At 43.1% G+C, this 19,911-nt stretch overlaps 1 protein-coding gene across 4 annotated transcripts in view; it reads right to left on the bottom strand.

Annotated features, from left to right (window-relative positions):
• Nucleotides 1–19,911, bottom strand: part of arap3 (ArfGAP with RhoGAP domain, ankyrin repeat and PH domain 3) — a 201,361-nt gene that overhangs the window by 10,649 nt on the left and 170,801 nt on the right. For all 4 annotated transcript variants that reach the window (XM_067996050.1, XM_067996053.1, XM_067996052.1 and 1 more), the window contains exons 22-28: nt 18,598–18,672; nt 16,601–16,718; nt 12,160–12,288; nt 10,846–10,982; nt 4,755–4,840; nt 3,521–3,556; nt 678–741 (exon numbers count right to left, since the gene is read on the bottom strand). In XM_067996050.1, coding sequence (XP_067852151.1) covers nt 678–741; nt 3,521–3,556; nt 4,755–4,840; nt 10,846–10,982; nt 12,160–12,288; nt 16,601–16,718; nt 18,598–18,672 — 645 coding nt within the window. The remainder of the gene's footprint in view (nt 1–677; nt 742–3,520; nt 3,557–4,754; nt 4,841–10,845; nt 10,983–12,159; nt 12,289–16,600; nt 16,719–18,597; nt 18,673–19,911) is intronic.

Raw genomic sequence — 19,911 nt, 5'->3', positions numbered from 1 at the left:
GGATTTGCTTCTATAAGATGTGATTTCTCTCCGAGAAACATTCAAAATGGACAATATCAGGTGACTATATAAGAACACAAGAAAGCACAAATTGAAAAAAAGACTGTTCGTCCCATCAGGCTCACTCCTTCCACATCACAAGTATAATCCACCCGGTCATGAACGCAACACTATCCATTTCATCTTCTGAGGGAAAGTTCGACACAAGAATTCTCTGATCCCCAAATGTTACCAAGAAAACTCCAGAATATTCATCTATCTGCACGGTCCTTCCCTCTCCCATGTTCTAACATCACAGGAACCATCGTGGTCTGTGGCGTATCTGATCCTATTAGTCTGTACCTATCCTTAAAACTTAAAACCCCAACCATTTATTCAGTTTCTTTTTGAAGGAGCCAGTTGACTCACCTTCAACTGTTTTTACTGGAGTTCCTTCCCCATTCCCAATACTGCATCTGCAATAATCTTAGTTTTAAACCTCAGTGCTATGAACAGATGTGTTAATGAATTTGTCGGGTATAAAATTGGACCCAATAAGCACTGAAATGATGGCACTACCCTTCCAAGTGAATACCTATCAGGAGATATAATCTTTTTTAGAACATACACTAATTGGAAACATAAAGAGTTTAAGACAGAATGATGCGATGATTTAAAGGACCATTTCATTTATTTACCTGAGCCCTGAGGATGCTGGCTGTCCAATCCCACATCTCTGACTGTCCTGAACAGCACAGAAACCTGCAACAGAACAGCTACAAACCATCAAAGCCACATAGACAGACAGACTGACCAACAGACTATCAGGGTTGGAAATGTCACCAGCTCTAGATAAGCAATTTGTACAGGTCTAGAACTGTGGTAGAATTTACTGTGCCTGTAGTCTCAAAATATTTCTTATCTTGATAAGTGGTTTCTCAGTGCTGAACATTTTAAAAACTATTCATCACGTAAGACAATGGCACAGAATAGCCACAAACTGTCAGCACTAATAGGCACTGGACAGAATTTTTTTCATCCAGAGGGTGGTGGGGGTCTGGAACTCACTGCCTGAAAGGGTGGTAGAGGCAGAAACCCTCATCACATTTAAAAAGTACTTGGATATGCACTCGAAGTGCCATAACCTCCAAGGCTACGGACCAAGTGCTGGAAAGTGGGATTAGGCTGGATAGCTCTTTCTTGGCTGGCACAGACACGATGGGCCGAACGGCCTCCTCCTGTGCCGTAAATGTCTATGATTCTATGATACACAGGGTTCATGGCATGAATTGTACTGCAGTGTTCACAAACTACCACCAGATGGCCCTAGAGCATCTGCAAAGCTCACAATAATTCAGTAAAGCAACAGCGTGGGGTTGTCATAGAGTCTGTCAGCACAGAAGGAGGCCATTCGGCCCATCATGCCCACGCCGGCTCTTTGAATGAGCTATCCAACTAGTCCCAAGCCCCGCTCTTTCCCCATTGCCCCGCAAATATTTCCTTGATGTATGCAAATTGGCCGCTGTGTTTCCCAACTTTAGTGACTACACTTTCAAAATGCTTCATTGACTGTGAAGCACTTTGGGACATCCTGAAGTCGTGAAAGCAACTACTTAAAGGCAAATCTTTCTTTTCTTTTTTTACAGCTAAGAGACAGAAAGCAGAGAGTAGTGGTGAACAGTTGTTTTTCAGACTGGAGGGAAGTGTACAGTGGTGTTCCCCAGCGGTCAGTATTAGGACCACTGCTCTCTTTGATATATATTAATGACCTGGACTTGGGTATTGAGGGTATAATTTCAAAGTTTGCAGATGACACAAAGCTTGGAAATGTAGAAAACAGTGAGGACGATAGCAGCAAACTTCAGGAGGACGTAGACAGGCTGGCGAAATGGGCAGACACATGGCAAATGAAAGTTTATGCAGAAAAGTGTGAAGTGATGCATTTTGGAAGGAAGAATGAGGAGAGACAATATAAACGAAATGGTACAATTTTAAAGGGGGTGGGTCTAATTGGATAGTTCGTTCAAACAGCCAGCACAGGCACGATGGGCCGAATGGCCTCCTCCTGTGCTGTATGATTCTATAATGGATCGAACAGCCTCTTTCTGTATTGTGCTGTAAAATGTTATAATTCTATAGCACTAATCGGAAGCCAGGCACTTTCCCACCGGGAATCACGGAAAATGACAGGACCTGCCACCTTCCCCATTTCACAGCAGCGCTGGCAGAGCCCCGAGTTCAGGCTACAGCTCGTCACCTGCGCTGCACCACGCAGATTCCCTCCCGCTCGTCTCGCTTTCACACAGTGATCCGTTCTGTACCCCGGGCTGATTGGTCAAACTCAGCAGACAGATGTAGTCTGCTCTGAGTAGCAGGCCGCACTCCATCTCAAACCCACAGCGTTCCAGTTGGCAGGCAAGGCCTCTGCTGTTCTTCTGGAAAACCCGGCGAAATTCTAAATCTGAATGATCCCTCAGACTCCTCACAATAAATCAGGAATGGAAAATGGCACAAGGCTGCCATGTCAAGAACACCAATTCCTGCATCTAATGAATGTTTCACCTTATAATAGAACTTATAATGCCACGAATCTCAACTGGTGCGTTCATAGAATCGTAAAATGATATAGCACAGAAGGAGGCCATTCGGCCCATCGTGCCTGTCCCGGCTCTTTGAAAGAGCTATCTAATTAGTTGCACTCCCTGCTCTTTCCCCATAGCCCTGCAAATCTTCTCCCTTCAAGTATTTATCCAATTCCCCTTTTGAAAGTTATTACTGAACCTGCTTCCACCACCCTTTCAGGCAGTGCATTCCAGATCATAACCACTCGGTGCATAAATTTCTTTTTCTTCATGTCGTCTCTGGGTTCTTTTTCCAATTCCCTTAAAAGACTTTAGCGAGCCTGCCTGAGGGAAGGTGTGTGCGAAGAGTGAGGCTTGACCCCACATCCCACAGCACAAACACACACCACTCACACCAATCCCGTCCACTTGCACCACACTGGCCTCGCTCAGTCCCGTTCACCCATCACCCCTGTGCTCGCTGACTCCCTACTTTAACATTGTTAAATGTATGTATTGCTTTGTTTACATAAATCATTTTATTTATGGTATGGTCACTTTGAGGCAAGACAGAAGCCAGACCGTGAAGAGATTACTTGGTGCTTATTTGCATTATTGTAGTACAAAATTCTTTCATCAGGTTCAATCTGAATGTAGAGCTGCTTGAACTAACCTCTTGATACATGAATCTGAGGTTAATGAAGTATGAAAGCACTGGTCTGATGAAAGCATGATGTGGAGATGCCGGTGATGGACTGGGGTTGACAATTGTAAACAATTTTACAACACCAAGTTATAGTCCAACGATTTTATTTGAAATCTACAAGCTTTCGGAGGCTTCCTCCTTCCTCAGGTAAAAGCACCTGATGAAAGCAGGTGCTGAAGGGGCGTAGTACAAGTGCCTCAGTGTAGATTAACGCTGACAGTTTCAACATAACAACATGCAGGGACAAGGGAAGGAGTAATACTCGCTTACTTACCACTGCTGCTTATCCGAGAATATAGTAAATCCCCACCTACAGAGGACAGGAGAGTACAGTTCAGAGAATGAAAATATTTAATGGCAAAAAAACCCCAATATTTTTGCAGAGGTGCAGGATTAGGACTACGCTTCAGATCCTGACAACTAACAAACTCCTTATTAAGACAACCTTCGTCAAGTCAAAAGGAGTGTTTACATTTCTCGAATGATCAGTGGGGTGAGTTTTACGTGTTAGCACTCCCACTGTGGAGTCCTGTTCGACAGGACGGCAGGTCAGACCAATCGGGCACAGAAATCTGTGCGCCTTATTTGAGGCCTTGCTGTTTTTCCGGCCAATACAATTCATTCAGACGTGACAGTCTCAAGCCAGGCATGCTGACCCTGGTGCCCGATTGTCCAATCTGCCCTCCTGTTGAGGGCAGCTCCGTGACAGGAGTGCTAAATCTTAAAATTTACCCCATGTTGTTTTTTTTAATTCATTCATGGGATATGGGCATTTCTGACAAGGCCGGCATTTATTGCACATCCATAATTGCCCTTGAGAAGGTGGTGGTGAGCCGCCTTCTTGAACCGCTGCAGTCCATGTGGCGAAGGTTCTCCCACAGTGCTGTTAGGTAGGGAGTTTTAATAAAGCATACACTATAAAATCTGATCAAGGAGTCGCACATTTATGCATTCGATGTGACAGCAGTACACCTAATAGGGTTTTACCTATAAACCTACAGGTTTTACCTATAACTGTAAATTAGGAAGCAGTTCACACATTGAATTTTATCCTTTTTCCAAAAATTTCCGAGTGTAAGATTTTAGTTGCAAACTGTACACCTGAGGTATTCTCTTGTAACACAATTATGGTCAGATATGGCCCATAATTTTCAGAAAGTGCTTTTTGTTTCTTTGCATGTTGGGATAGCTCCACCTGTATGGAATTCTTTTGCATTTTCTCTGTAGCCTGAGACGGTGATCAGGAACCAGAACCTTGGCTAATTCCTTGCCCATTCCCCTTCTACCAGCTCAGGGAACTGAAGCCAGCTTCAGTGTGCACCATAGCTACTCCCCGCTGAGATACTTCATCTCAGAATGGATCAGGAACCAAATCCTTCAGCATCTGCCATGACACACTGAGCTTGTTACACTTGTTTTTTGCCTTTGATCGTCACTGAGCTGAGAAGTGTGATTTGGTTTAGATTTTCCCCTTAACTTCTCCAACGAGTAGTTAATGTTGTTCTTACTGCACTGTTGGGGCTTTCAGCTTCTTCTTAATGCCCAGGTAAACCTTCAGTGAAAGGAGAGACCATTCCCGTTCAGGCTTGGAGCTCTGTAAAGTAAGGACAACGTGAGATGATCACATTCCTCTTCCATTCTATGCTTGTTAATCGAGGCCTGCCTGTTGCGGGATTGTTACACTCTATCGACTCTTATACTTGTATCTTACGGGCTTTGTTTAAATACATAACTAGAAAGAACAGGTTGAAATTAATTGAAGAAATATCAGAGTAAAAGATCCAACTCCACAACTTTCGGGCTTTGTATAGTTTGTGTATTAAAATGTACATATGAAAGACAAACACACACACACAGACGCACGCAATAATTAAAGGGCTAGGCACATGTTCATTATGTAAGAAAGAAACAATGGTTCTACCAATGCAAGTTTCTGCTATTTTGGCATCAAGTCAGAACTTCGGCCCAGCGGTGTGTCCTTTCCGCCCACTCGCTGTACTTTAAAAAAAATGTATCCTGGGGATATCGGTGTCACCAGCAAGGACAGCATTTATTGGCCATCCCTCCATGCCCTTGAGGTGGTGGTGGTGAGCCGCCGCCTTCTTCATCCGCTGCAGTCCGTGTGGTGAAGGTTCTCCCACAGTGCTGTTAGGTAGGGAGGGGAACTTGGAGGAGATGGTATTCCCATGCACCTGATGCCCATGTCCTTCAGGTTAGAGAGCTGCTGCTGAAGAAGCCTTGTGGACATTCATCTTAAATATAATTTGATACCATCATGGAAGAGCTAATGTAATAGAGGGCTGATGGGCTGAACAGCCTTCTCCCATCCCTAACGTTTCTCATCTTCTTAATCTACTTGAGTTAAGCTAATTGGAAAAGCATGGGCTAATAGATTTGTTAAAGGACAATCTTGTTTGACTAATTTGATTGATTTTACCGATGAAGTAACGGAGAGGGTTGATGAGGGTAGTGCGGTTGATGTTGTGTATAAGGATTTTCAAAAGGCATTTGATAAAGTACCACATAATAGATTTGTAAGCAAAATTAGAGCCCATAGGATTAAAGGGCCAGTGGCAGCGTGGATACAAAATTGGCTAAGGGACAGAAAGCAGAGAGGAGTGGTGAACGGTTGTTTTTCAGACTGGAGGGAAGTGTACAGTGGTGTTCCCCAGCGGTGGACATGAGGACCACTGCTCTTTTTGATATATATTAATGACCTGGACTTGGATATACAGGGCATAATTTCAAAGTTTGCAGATGACATGAAACTCAGGAATGTAGTAAACAATGTGGAGGATAATAACAGACTTCAGGAGGACATAGACAGACTGGTGAAATGGGCAGACACATGGGAGATGAAATTTAACACAGAAGTGCAAAGTGATACATTTTGGTAGGAAGAATGAGGAGAGGCAATATAAACTAAATGGTACAATTTTAAAGGGGGTACAGGAACAGAGAGACCTGGAGGTGTATGTACACAAATCTTTGAAGGTGGTCGGACAAGTTGAGAAGGCTGTTAAAAAGCATATGGGATCCTGGGCTTTATTAATAGAGGCATAGAGTACAAAAGCAAGGAAGTTATGCTAACCCTTTATAAATCACTGGTTAGGCCTCAGTTGGAGCATTGTGTTAAATTCTGGGCACCACACTTTAGGAAGGATGTCAAGGCCTTGGAGAGGGTGCAGAAAACATTTACTAGATTGGTACCAGGGACGAGGGACTTCAGTTATGTGGAAAGACTGGAGAAGTTGGGGTTGTTCTCCTTAGAGCAGAGAAGGTTAAGAAGTGATTTGATAGAGGTGTTCAAAATCATGAAAGATTTTGATACAGTAAATAAGGAGAAACTGTTTCCAGTGGCAGAAGGGTTGGTAACCAGAGTATGCAGGTTTATGGTGATTGGCAAAAGAGCCAGAGGAGACATGAGGAAACATTTTTTAATGCAACGAGTTATAATGTGGAATTCACTGCCTGAAAGGGTGATGGAAGCAGATGCAATAACAACTTTCAAAAGGGAATTGGACAAATACTTGAAAGGTAAAAATTGACAGGGCTATGGGGAAAGAGCAGGGGAGTGGGATTAATTGGATAGCTCTTTCAAGGAGCAGGCACAGACACGATGGGCTGAATGGCCTCCTTCTGAGCTGTAACATACTATGATACTAGTGCACCTATTCCAGGCAGCTTTTTCTCCTTTTGCAAACCTGTTGTGTGCCAATTCATCCCACCAAGACCTTACCTTCTGTCAGTACGTGAGCAAAATGTTTTGCTGCTGTGTCTGCCATGTGTGAAAGCACTTCAGACAGAAGGGAGATTGATCAGGAGTCACAAATCTGTGATAATTAAAAATAATTAAAAAGGCTAATGGAATGTTCGTCTTTATCTCAAGGGGGCTGGAATACGAAGGGGTGGAAGTTATGTTACAGCAGTGCAGAGCTCTGGTTAGACCCCATCTGGAGTACTGCGTTCCGTTCTGGGCACCGCACCTCAGGAAGGATATGATTGGCCTTGGAGGGATTACAGCGCAGATTCACCAGAATGATACTGAGGCTAAAAGGGTCAAATTATGAGGACAGGTTGCATAGACAATGCTTGTATTCCCTTGAGGATAGAAGATTCAGAGCAATGGGAGGCATTCAGGGAGGAGATAGTGAGGGTTCAGAGCAAATATGTTCCCACAAAGAAAAAGGGTGGGACTCCCAAATCTAGAGCCCCCTTGATGTCAAGGAGCATACAGGGTAGGATACGGCAAAAAAGGGAAGCTTATGTCAGATACCGAGAGCTCAATACTGCAGAAAGCCTAGAGGAGTATAAAAAGTGCAGGGATGAAATTAAAAAGGAAATTAGGAAAGCAAAGAGAGGACATGAAAAAACATTGGCAAGCAAAATCAAGGAAAACCCAATGATGTTTCCTAAATACATAAAGAGCAAGAGGATAACTAAGGAAAGAGTAGGGTCTATTAGAGATCAAAAAAGGTAACCTGGGTGTGGAGGCGGAGGAAGTGGGTATGGTTCTCAATGAATACTTTGCGTCTGTCTTCACAGAAGAGGGGACGATGCAGACATTGTAGTTAAGGAGGAGGAGGGGTGTGAAATATTGAATGGGATAAACATAGTGAGAGAGAAAATATTAAAGGGTTTAGCATCTTTGAAAGTAGATCTATCGCCAGGCCTGGATGAAATGTATTCCGGGCTGTTAAAAGAAGCGAGGGAGGAAATAGCAGAGGCTCTGACCATCATTTTCTAATCCTCTCTGGCTACAGGTGTGATGCCGGAGGATTGCTAACGTTGTACTGTTGTACTGTTGTTTAAAGAGGGAGAAAGGGATAGACCAAGTAATTACAGGCCAGTCAGCCTAACCTGGGCAAATTATTGCAAAAAATTCTGAGGGACAGTATAAATCGTCATTTAGAAAGGCACGGATTAATCAAGGACAGTCAGCATGGATTTGTTAAGGGAAGGTCGTGTTTGGCTAACTTGATTGAATTTTTTGAGGAGGCAACAAGGAGGGTCGATGAGAGTAGCATGTTTGATGTCATTTACATTGATTTTAGCAAGGCTTTTGACAAGGTCCCACATGGCAGACTGATCAGAATAGTAAAAGCCCATGGGATCCAGGGAAGAGTAGCAAGTTGGATGCAAAATTGGCTCAGTGGCAGGAAACAAAGGGTAATGGTTGACGGGTGTTTTTGTGACCAGAAGGCTGTTTCCAGTGGGGTTCTGCAGGGCTCAGTACTAGGTCCCTTGCTTTTTGTGGTATACATATCAATGAGTTAGACTTAAATGTAGAGGGCATGATTAAGAAGTTCGCAGATGATACAGAAGTTGGCCATGTGGTTGATAGTGAGGAGGAAAGCTGTAGACTGCTGGATGATATCAATAGACTGGTCAGGTGAGCAGAAAAATGGCAAATGGAATTCAATCCAGAGAAGTGTGAGATAATGCATTTGAGGAGGGCATCAAGGCAAGGGAATACACAATAAATGGGAAGATACTGAGAAGTGTAGAGGAACAGAGGGACCTTGGAGTGCATGTCCACAGATCCCTGAAGCTAGCAGGATAGGTAGATAAGGTGGTTAAGAAGGCATACGGGATACTTTCCTTTATTAGCCGAGGCACAGACTATAAGAGCAGGGAGGGTACGCTACAACTGTATAAAACACAAGTTTGCCACAGCTAGTGTACTGCATACAGTTCTGGTCACCACATTACAGGAAAGATGTGTTTGCACTAGAGAGGGTGCAGAGGAGATTTACGAGGATGTTGCCAGGACTGGAGAATTTTAGCTATGAGGAAAGTTTGGATAGGCTGGGGTTGTTTTCTTTAGAACAAAGGAGGCTGAGGGGAGATTTAATTGAGGTGTATAAAATCATGAGGGGCCTAGATAGAGTGGATAGGAAGGACCTATTTCCCTTAGCAGAGAGGTCAATGACCAGGGGGCATAAATTTAAAGTAATTGGTGGAAAGATTAGGGGGGAGTTGAGGAGAATTTTTTTCACCTAGTGGGTGGTGGGGATCTGGAACTCACTGCTTGAAAAGGTGGTCGAGGCAGAAAACCTCATCTCATTTAAAAAGTACTTGAATATGAACTTGAAGTGCCATAACCTACAAGGCTACGGACCAAGAGCTGGAAAGTGGGATTAGGCTGGATAGCTCTTTTATCAGCTGGCAGAGACACAATGGGCCGAATGGCCTCCTTCTGAACTGTAAGTCTGTATGATTCTATTAATCTAATGATCTAATTGAAGTGTTTAAGATGAATAAAGGAATTGATAAGGTGGATAGAGAGAAACTATTTCCTCTGGTGGGGAGACCAGAATAAGGGGTACATTAAAATTAGGAGTATGGTAGCATAGTGGTTATGTTACTGGACTAGTAATCTGGAGATGAGTTCAAATTCTGCCAAAGCAGATGGGGAATTTAAAGTCAGTTAATTAAAAAATAAAAAAAGATCTGGAATAAAAAAGCTGGTATCAGTAATGGTGACCATGAAACTACCAGATTGTCGTAAAAACCCATCTGGTTCACTAATGTCCTTTAGGGAAGAAAACCTACCGTCCTTGTCCGGTCTGGCCTATATGTGACTCCAGACCCACAGTAATGTGGTTGATTCTTAACTGCCCTCTGAAATGGCCTAGCAAGCCGCTCAGTTGCAAGAAGGCGGCTCACCACCAGCTTCTCAAGGGCAATTAGGGATGGGCAATAAATGCTGGCCTTGCCAGAGACGGCCACATCCCATGAATGAATTAAAAAAATTAGAGCTAGGCCATTTAGGGGTGATGTCAGGAAGCCATTCTTCACACAAAGAGTAGTGGAAACCTGGAACTCTCTTCCCCAAAAAACTGTTCAATTGAAAATTTCAAAACTGAGATTGATAGATTTTTGTTAGACATTAAGGGTTATGGAATCAAGGCGGGTAGATGGAGTTAAGATACAGATCAGCCATGATCTAATTGAATGGTGGATCAGGCTCGTGGGGCTGAATGGCCTACTCCTGTTTCTATGTTCCCTAACTGAAGGGCACTGTGGTCGTGCCACCGCCCCTGCCCCAGCTGCGATTAGCTAACTCAGCATGGATCATGGGTTCAAAACTGGCACCTTCTGGGTCTATCTGACCGATATTCCTCTGAGCCATTGGGATGTTTCCTAGCATGTTTTTAATGAAACCTAGTTGCCTGAGCAATATTTGTCCACTCTGAAGATATTTATCACCACCACCTCCATTTCTGCCCCACCCCCCAAATTTTAGACCCCATATAAATTCTGGTAAATTATATTGTTAGTGACCCCTTTCAGTGAGTCAATGCCCCTCCATCTCACCGTGCAATATAGTTTTAGCACCCAGCTGCCTAGCTATGGGAGACCCAGTAAATAGAGAGAAATTTCAGAAGAACCTGTTAACAGAGGATTCAGATAGCTCTTGGTTTTAGAAATTTAAAAAAAAATCCTTTCATGTATCATTCCTCCTCCAGATAAATACATGGAACAACTGACTAACATGGCTTGGTAATGCTCCCAACACAGGCTCCACTCCAGCAATGAAACCAATGCACTGGCATTCTCACGTGTCAGAAGTAATGAGACTGATCCACAGCTTACCTTTTTATCCTTAAAAAGAAGCAGCTTACGATCTCGTAGAACAAAATACCGTTCCTGGAACTTGTTGCCAGACAGGAGTTTTGGTGGCTCCTCTCGACACTTCAAGACCCCACATTTTGGAGTATCACTTTTAATAGCTGTCGTAAATGGAAAAAAGTGACAAAGTGAATGAATACCTCATATACCAGAAGGGTTAGAGCATCAGGCACAAACAAAATTCACCACTATCGGTATAATCAAGGAAGCTAACTCTTTGAACTGGGGTACACAGTAACTTCCTATTACTATGTGAAGGCTAGTTGTATATGGAAATGAGTGAAGTCGATTTTAAATGTTGTTTTATATGTTCACCTTACTGGTAAATAAAACAGCTTAATGATTCGTATGAAGCCCTATTTCACCTAATGATAAATCTCTTTAACAGCGGACTGATTTAAGAAATACACGTAAAATATCTGGTCCAGATCACAAGGGGGTGCTATTGTTTTATCTCAGGGATGTGCTATTGTACAAGTAGACATAGGGCAGCAAGTAAGATTCTCAGGCCACTTCAGGGAGCGACTGATGCCACTGAACTTGAGAAGGTACCAATGGCAAGAGCTGAATTCATTGCAGTTCCACATTGAGTGTAATGGAAGCCACATCTGCTGCAAAAACCATGGACTTTAATTTATTGTTGAAATTTAGTTCAACAGGATTGACTTGATTTCTGTTGATGTAAATGGGAATTAATATCAGACACACAACAACCCTGTCGAGTGTGTCGATAATATGAGCTCATTTCCTATAGAATCGATGATTCTATAGGAAATTGGGACTAGCTTAGTGGTATAAACTGGGCGACATGGACATGTTGGGCCGAAGGGCCTGTTTCCATGTTGTAACTTCTGTGATTCTATGATTAACGAGATTTGTCCAAACGGAACAAAACCCTATTCTGCACACATTCGGGGTGAAATTTAACTTCAGCGGGGAAGGAAAACAGGCGGTAAGGTATTGACCCCCCCCCCGCTGTACACCCCGTCCGATCTTCCATTCTCGTTTTGTGCCCCTGATAAAGTTGTATTCCATCCCGTAAGTTTTGAACAACGTTATCACTGATCAGCATAACTAACTTTATTTAAGTAAGTGTGTAGAATAGAGCTAAATGAGACAGCACTGTGTGCAGAAGTCATCTGGTTTTTAATTGTTGACCCTGGGCAGGCTATGATGCTGTACGCAGAGAAGGCCCTAAGTTTACTGCTTCATCACAGCTTTAGGTAGGTTGTGCCCTATGCCTCATGCTTATTTGCCATGGTCGTAATAACTCTTTACCTGAGTAAAGATTTCCTCCTTCTCCTGCAGGGACTTTCTTCACTACCAAATAGGCTGAGCTAGGCTCTGCAAGCTTACACCATTGGAGAGCTTGTTCCAGAACTTTTTCCTTAGGATGGAGCGGGCGCTCTGTGGAGATAATGAAATGTTATTGAGCCACACAATAAGCAGGGGGCCAGGTCAGATAGAGCAAGCCTGTTGTGATCACACATTGCTCACAAACCAACTCTCGTAACAACATAAGTACAGGAGCCCACCATTCAGTCCACTGAACCAGCTCTGCCATTTTAGTTAGCAATGGCAGCTCTATCTTTCAAATCCCAATTTCCTGCCATTTCTCTATATCCCTTGACACCTTTATTTCCCTTTAAAATAACTCAATTGACTATCAATCTATGACCCTCTGAGGCAATGCATTCCTCATTCTCTTTGTGTGAAGATTTTCTGGGATTCACATTCAACATCTTCATCTAGAATTCGAAGATTGTGTCCCTTATTCTGGATTCCCTATCTACCCGGTCAATTCCCTTCATGGTGGACAATAAGAAGTGATGACAGTAATCTCAGTATGTGCTTGTTGCTGTAACTCTTGCTTCTGAAAAGGGGCAGAAGCTCAAGTCTCAGGATCAGCTGTCACTCAGCTCTGCAATTGTCAATCAAAGCAACAGCAGAGCATTGGGTGGTGCTGGGGTATCTGTTGTGAGAGTGCTTAAGGGACAAGGGACAAGGCACCGAAAGCAATTATATCATTGAGCTTGCAGGAGTCATAAGCTTTGATTGTAAGGTTACCTGATGTTAATAAGGTACTTAGTGTCAATTGAAGGGAGTTAACTAGCTAAACCAGATGTTGACCAGCATATAAGAGAATATTGAGTTGATTGGGTGAGGGATGATTGTTTGATATTGGGGTGCAAAGTAGTGGTTGCAATTTTGTCATTGTGTATCAACATCAAATATTGGAAGTGGAGTAGAAGCTTGTTTGAGCTATGATAAGAAAGAAAAAGGAAAGGCATTTATATAGTGCCATTCATGACCTCAGGATGTCCCAAAGTCCTTATAGCCAATTGAAGTGTAGTCACTTTTGTCATGTAGGAAATGCAGTACCTATTTGTGCACAGCAAGGTCCCACTAGCACCTGTGTGATAGGGACCACGTAATCTGTTTTATTGATGTTGGTTGAGGGAGAAATATTGGCCAGGACACTGGGAGAACTCCTCTGCTGTTTAAAATTGTGATGTGGAGATGCCGGTGATGGACTGGGGTTGACAATTGTAAACAATTTTACAACACCAAGTTATAGTCCAACAATTTTATTTGAAATTCACAAGCTTTTGGAGGCTTCCTCCTTCCTCAGGTGAATGTTGTGGAAATGAAGTCCTCAAACCCTTCGCATTTATAAATCACAGAACAATACCTGGTGATTACAGATAGTCTTTCCAACTGCCCGCACAGTGAAAAATTGCATAGACCTGCTCAGAAGACTAACATGGGACGCAACCAACAGAGTACCCTTCGTCGTCCAGTACTTCCCCGGAGTGGAGAAACTACGCCATGTTCTCCGCAGCCTTCAACATGTCATCAATTACGACGAACACCTCGCTATGGCCATCCCCACACCTCCACTACTCACCTTTAAACAGCCACCCAACCTCAAACAGACCATCGTTCGCATCAAATTACCCAGCTTTCAGGAGACAGAGTCCACGACACCACACAACCCTGCCACGGTAACCTCTGCAAGACATGCCAGATCATCGACACAGATACCACCATCACACGAGAGGACACCACCCACCAGGTGCACGGTTCATACTCCTGTGACTCAGCCAACGTTGTCTACCTCATACGTTGCAGGAAAGGATGCCCCAGTGCATGGTACATTGGCGAGACCATGCAGACGCTGCGACAACGGATGAACGGACACCGCGCAACAATCGCCAGACAGGAGGGTTCCCTCCCAGTCGGGGAACACTTCAGCAGTCAAGGTCATTCAGCCACCGACCTTCGGGTAAGCATACTCCAAGGCGGCCTTCGAGACACACGACAACGCAAAATCGTCAAGCAGAAATTGATAGCCAAGTTCCGCACCCATGAGGACGGCCTCAACCGGGATCTTGGGTTCATGTCACGCTACACGTAACCCCATCAGCGAACAAATGTTATCTGTTTTTAATATAACGGATCATTTGCTGTCTTTTCTATGTTTCTGCCTCTCTCTTTTTTTTGGTGGTTTGTATACTCGGTGGACTTGTAGGTAACACCTCTCTGTCTGCACACTGTGATTGCCTTGGCAACGGGCAGTTGGAAAGACTTTCTGTAATCACCAGGTATTGTTCTGTGATTTATAAATGCGAAGGGTTTGAGGATTTCATTTCCACAACATTCACCTGAGGAAGGAGGAAGCCTCCGAAAGCTTGTGAATTTCAAATAAAATTGTTGGATTATAACTTGGTGTTGTAAAATTGTTTACAACTTTAAAATTGTACCACAGGATCTTTTACATCTATCTGAGGGCAAATGGGGCCTCATGTAATGTCTCATCTGAAGGATGGCACCTCTGATGGTGCAGCGCTCCCTCACTACTCAGTACTGCACTGGAGTGTCAGCCTAGAGTCTATACTCAAGTCTCTGGAGTGGCTTCACAACATAAGTCCTGCCTCAAGAAGAGCACTGTTTATTGAGCCAGTATAGCATTTTTCCATTTGTTATTTTGTGGGCTTGTACCCACTTGGAAGTAAACAGTCTGGGTAAATCTCTTGAATATACTGAAGTACAAGTTGAACCATTACGTTCACAGGTTGTATAAACCTTCAACCAGATACAATGTATAGACTGGATCTTACAGCATAAGTACTAAGTCAACCTGCAGTACTTTAGTGTCCATTTAACAAGGAGATTAATGTTTTAATTTAGTATTCTGTTTATACCTATCACCAAAGCACTGTTTACTCTTGCATCAGGTTTATCAGACAGCTGTCTTTGAAACTGAGATTTATAATTTGTGTAGAGTTTACAGTACAGCCACAGGCCATTCAGCGCAACTGGTCTGTGCTAGTATTCATGCTCCATATGAGCATCCTCCCATCCAACTTCATCTATCAGCATTTCCTTATATTCCTTTCTCCTTCATGTACTTATCCAGCTTCCCCATAAAGGCATTTATGCTTTTTGCCTTAACTATTTCATGTGATAGCAAGATCCACTCTCTGGGTAAAGAAGTTTCTCCTGAATTCTTATTGGATTTGTTAGTGGCTATCTTGTATTTATGGACCCTAGTTTTGGACTCTCCCACAAGTGGAAACATCTTCTCTACTACCCTATCAAACCCCTTCATAATTTTAAAGACTAACTTACTAATTGGACATTGAGCTTCTGTGATAAACAGTTCAGTTCATAAGTATAAAGTTGGTCATTTTTCCCTTTTTAGTATCTTTTCTTCCATCTATTTTCTCCTGTCCACCTCCTGAACAGCTGACTTATACTGAACTATGATTCTAGAATTACTGTCGGTTCTCTGACGTGGCCATTCTTGTATCAACCCGAATTTAGTGTTGGTAGGTTGAGTGGGGTGGGGGAGGGGCAGCATCACAGCTCTGCCATATCCTGTCCACACCTTGAATATACCCACACATTGTTCAGCAGGGAGCTGCTACATAACAATCTGGAGCAAGAGCCCTACCTGATTTTCCCCTTCTATCCAGGGGGGCCTAAGGCCCAATAATAGACACCCTACTGCCAACGGTTGAAGCTAACAGAACTTCACATAGAATTACAATCAAACATTGGACCTTCCAGATCAAATTGGTTCAGCAGCATAAACTATGATGCATTTCCCCACTGGACAACTGGGGGGCAGCTGGAGATTTTTATTTTCTATTGTAATGGTGTAGAGAAAGAAAGACTTGCATTTATATAGCACCTTTCATGATTTCAGGACGTCCCAAAATGCTTTACAGCCAATGAAGTAATTTTGAAGTATAGTCACTGTTGTAATGTAGGAAATGCGGCAGCCAATTTACACACAGCAAGGTCCCACAAACAGCAATGTGATAATGACCAGATCATCTGTTTTAGTGATGTTGGTTGAGGGATAAATATTGGCCAGGTCTCCGGGGAGAACACCCCTGCTCTTCGAAATAGTGTCATGGGATCTTTTACGTCCACACGAGAGGGGCCTTGGTTTAACCTCTTGTCCAAAAGACGGCACCTCCGACAGTGCAGCACTCCCTCCGTACTGCACTGAAGTGTCAGCCTAGATTATGTGCTTAAGTCTCTGGAGCAGGATTTGAACCCACAACCTTCTAACCCAGAGCCCAGAGTGCTACCACTGAGCCACGGCTGACATGTATTTATGTATAGTAACCAAACAAATAAATCGGCAAACTTTCACACTTGTTGAAGTTCTAAAATATATACCCTGTGAAAAGATTCTGCCACTCACCCAATTCACCGTTTTCAATAGCTTCGAAGGTGACCCAAACTTCCTTTTCTCCAGCTAACATGTTCTTCATATCTAGCACCTGATTCGTCAGTTCTTCCGATGTCATTGTAGGTGAGACCTGTAAGCGCAGGTGTGTTGTCAGAAATGCCATCCCAGTGCTACCAAACCACTCGAGACGATGACGCTAAAGACACAGCACTCCCATTTTACTCTGTAAAACAAGGACTTCTAGAAACAGGAGAAGACTCCATGCACCCAGCTACCCACCTATTTGCCAAACTGCTAAATCCTTTCTATACAAATGCACCCCATTTAGATTGTCTGCTTTGATGACATTCTCTGGTCATTTATTCCATGATCTATTATCCTTTGGGTGACAAAAAAACTCCAACAGATTCCCCTTGCTCCTTCTAAGTTGCAACTTGGGTTGCCTGATATTTGCACCCTGATGAATAGTGAATGGGCCACCACAGGAATTAAGAACATAAGAACATAAGAAATAGAAGCAGGAGTAGGTCATACGGCCCCTTGAGCCTGCTCCGCCATTCAATAAGATCATGGCTGATCTTCAATGTCAACTCCACTTTCCCCCCCATCCCCATATGCCTTGATTCCCTTAGTGTCCAAAAATATTTTGACCTCAGTCTTGAATATACTCAACGACTGAGCATCCACAGCCCTTTGAGGTAGAGAATTCCAAAGATTCACAACCCTCCGAGTGAAGAAATTCCTCCTCATCTCACTCTTAAATATCCTACCCCTTATCTAGAGACTATGACCCCTAGTTCTAGACTCTCCAGCCAGAGAAAACAGCCTCTCAGCATCTACCCTGTCAAGCCCCCTCAGAATCTTACATGCTTCAATGAGATCACCTCTCATTCTTCTAAACTCCAGAGAAATCAGGCCCATTCTACTCAATCTCTCCTCATTGGACAACCCTCTCATCCCAGGAATCAATCCAGTGAACATTCACTGCACCGCCTCTAACGCAAGTATATCCTTCCTTAGATAAGGAGACCAAAACTGTATGCAGTACTACAGGTGAGGTCTCACCAGGGCCCTACATAATTGCAGCAAAACCTCCCTACTCTAATACTCCAACCTCCTTGCATAAAGGCTAACATACCATTTGGTTTCCTAATTGCTTGCTGGACCTGCATGTTAACTTTTTGTGATTTGTGTACAAGGGCACCCAAACCCCTCTGATTACCACATTTCTTAATATCGCACCTTTTAAAAAATATTCTGCTTTTCTATTCTTCCTCCTAAAGTGGATAATTTCACATTTTCCCACATTATACTCCATCTGCCGACTTCTCGCCCACTCACTTAACCTGTCTATATCCCTTTGCAGACTCTTTGCGTCCTCCTCACAGCTTACTTTCCTACCTAGCTTTGTATCGTCAGCAAACTTGGAAACATTACATTCGGTCCCCTCATCTAAGTCATTGGTGTATATATTGTAATCAGCTGAGGCCCAAGCACTGATCCTTATGGCACCTCACTAGTTACAATCTGACAATCCGAAAATGACCCGTTTATTTCTACTCTATTTTCTGTCCATTAACCAATCCTCAATCCATGCTAATATGTTACCCCCAATCCCATGAGCCCTGATCTTGTGTAACAACCTCTTGTGTGGCACCTGATTGAATGCCTTTTGAAAATCCAAATATACTACATCCATTGGTTCCCCCTGATCTACCCTGTTAGTTTCATCCTCAAAAAATTCTAATAGATTTGTCAAACATGATTTTTTTTTTCCCTTTTATAAAACCGTGTTGACTCTGCCTAATTATTATAGAATTAAACTTGTTTTTTTTTACCTTTATTGCTTTTACCTTTTTGACAAACTATATGATATAGCGGGAATGCAGAAAGCTGCACCAAAGACAAGTGAATCACAGCGAGTGGCAATGGCTCTTTTTGGTTGCACCCAGAATCTAATGCTGAAAACCCTACTGGCTGCTCGTAGGAACTGATGGTTTCAAACTCACCTTGAGAGTGATGCAACAGTCTGTCACCTTTGTCTCAACATATACCTCCATTATCAGATCCCCGGCCTGGGAAAGCTGTAAGCCAAACAAACTTTGTTAGGTAAAATATTCTCTCTATAACTCATACTCAACTGCAATGCATCTATCTGGGGGGTCATCTTATCCAGACTTTCAATTCCCAATGTGCGTGTAACTAAGGAAGTACAGGACTGCAGTGAGGATTATTCCGTCCTGTATGTGCATGTAACATGCAATGATTCTATCAAAGCCCAATTAAATCATTCCTTCTGTAAATAAAATGATATTACAACAAAACTAAATCACTTTATCAATTTTTTAAGGGGTGCTTATTATTTTATTTTATTCCCCTCTCTTGATCCTTTTGCAATGTGACATCAAGCAAACAGGTGACCACTAACCAGGCTATGTGACTGTCACAGCATTACCCAGCTCCACCTTTAGTCCACCTACATCTGCCGACATTTGTGTTCTCTCTGTCGTATCTCTCCTCAAGTAGAACTCTCTCATCTCCTCCAAGCAGCTTGCTTTCCCCTTTCATGCCCAAACCTTTTGGACCCTTCGACAAATCTTAACTCTTTCTGAAGTCTAAGTCTATCCAAGACTTGAATTGTGGTCTCCTATCTGGACAGACTCTTATAGCACCTCTCTCCCGCTCCTGAGTAAAGTACCAAAAAATGTTTTACCATATGTTGGGCATTTGCACTCTTCCCCCTCCCCCCCTCTCTCTCTCAGCTCTAGCATTGAACCTGTTTCACTCTTCATTACAACCTTTCTCGTCATTTATTAAATCAATACAGCCAGTGCTACGCTGAACTCTCCTCTCTTGTCCTCCTAAGCTCCAAATACACCGTCCCTACATTCCTCCTCTTTACTACATCCTTACTGTTTTGAAATTGAGACTTATCACATTGGGGGTAACTTTGACTTTGGGTGATAGTGTAAAATGGGTGTTATCGATTCAGCCGCCCGTTATACATCTCTACCGGAATCGCCATGGAATCTTTTACATCCACCTGAGAGGTTTAACGTCTTATCCAAAAGATGACATCTTCCGCAACGCAACACTCAGAACGTCGCTGAAGTGTCGGCTTTAAAAAAGTCAGCCAGGATTCCTGCTGCTGATTATCAGTCAGTGACTTTTGCAGGAAAATGTGACTGAGCAGATCTTGAATGAGGACAAGATTAGGCTCAACCATGATACCCCTTCCCCCCCTTCCATGGGCTAAGATCCCTAAGCAAAGAAATGTCTGTAGTAGAGTGGATTCCAGATCATTGCGATGCAATGTCTGGGTA

This window comes from Heptranchias perlo, chromosome 14 (genome assembly GCF_035084215.1).
Source record: "Heptranchias perlo isolate sHepPer1 chromosome 14, sHepPer1.hap1, whole genome shotgun sequence".
Classification (NCBI taxonomy): domain Eukaryota; kingdom Metazoa; phylum Chordata; class Chondrichthyes; order Hexanchiformes; family Hexanchidae; genus Heptranchias; species Heptranchias perlo.
The sequence above is the reverse complement of the archived record's forward strand: the minus strand, read 5'-3'. Positions and strand labels throughout refer to the sequence as shown.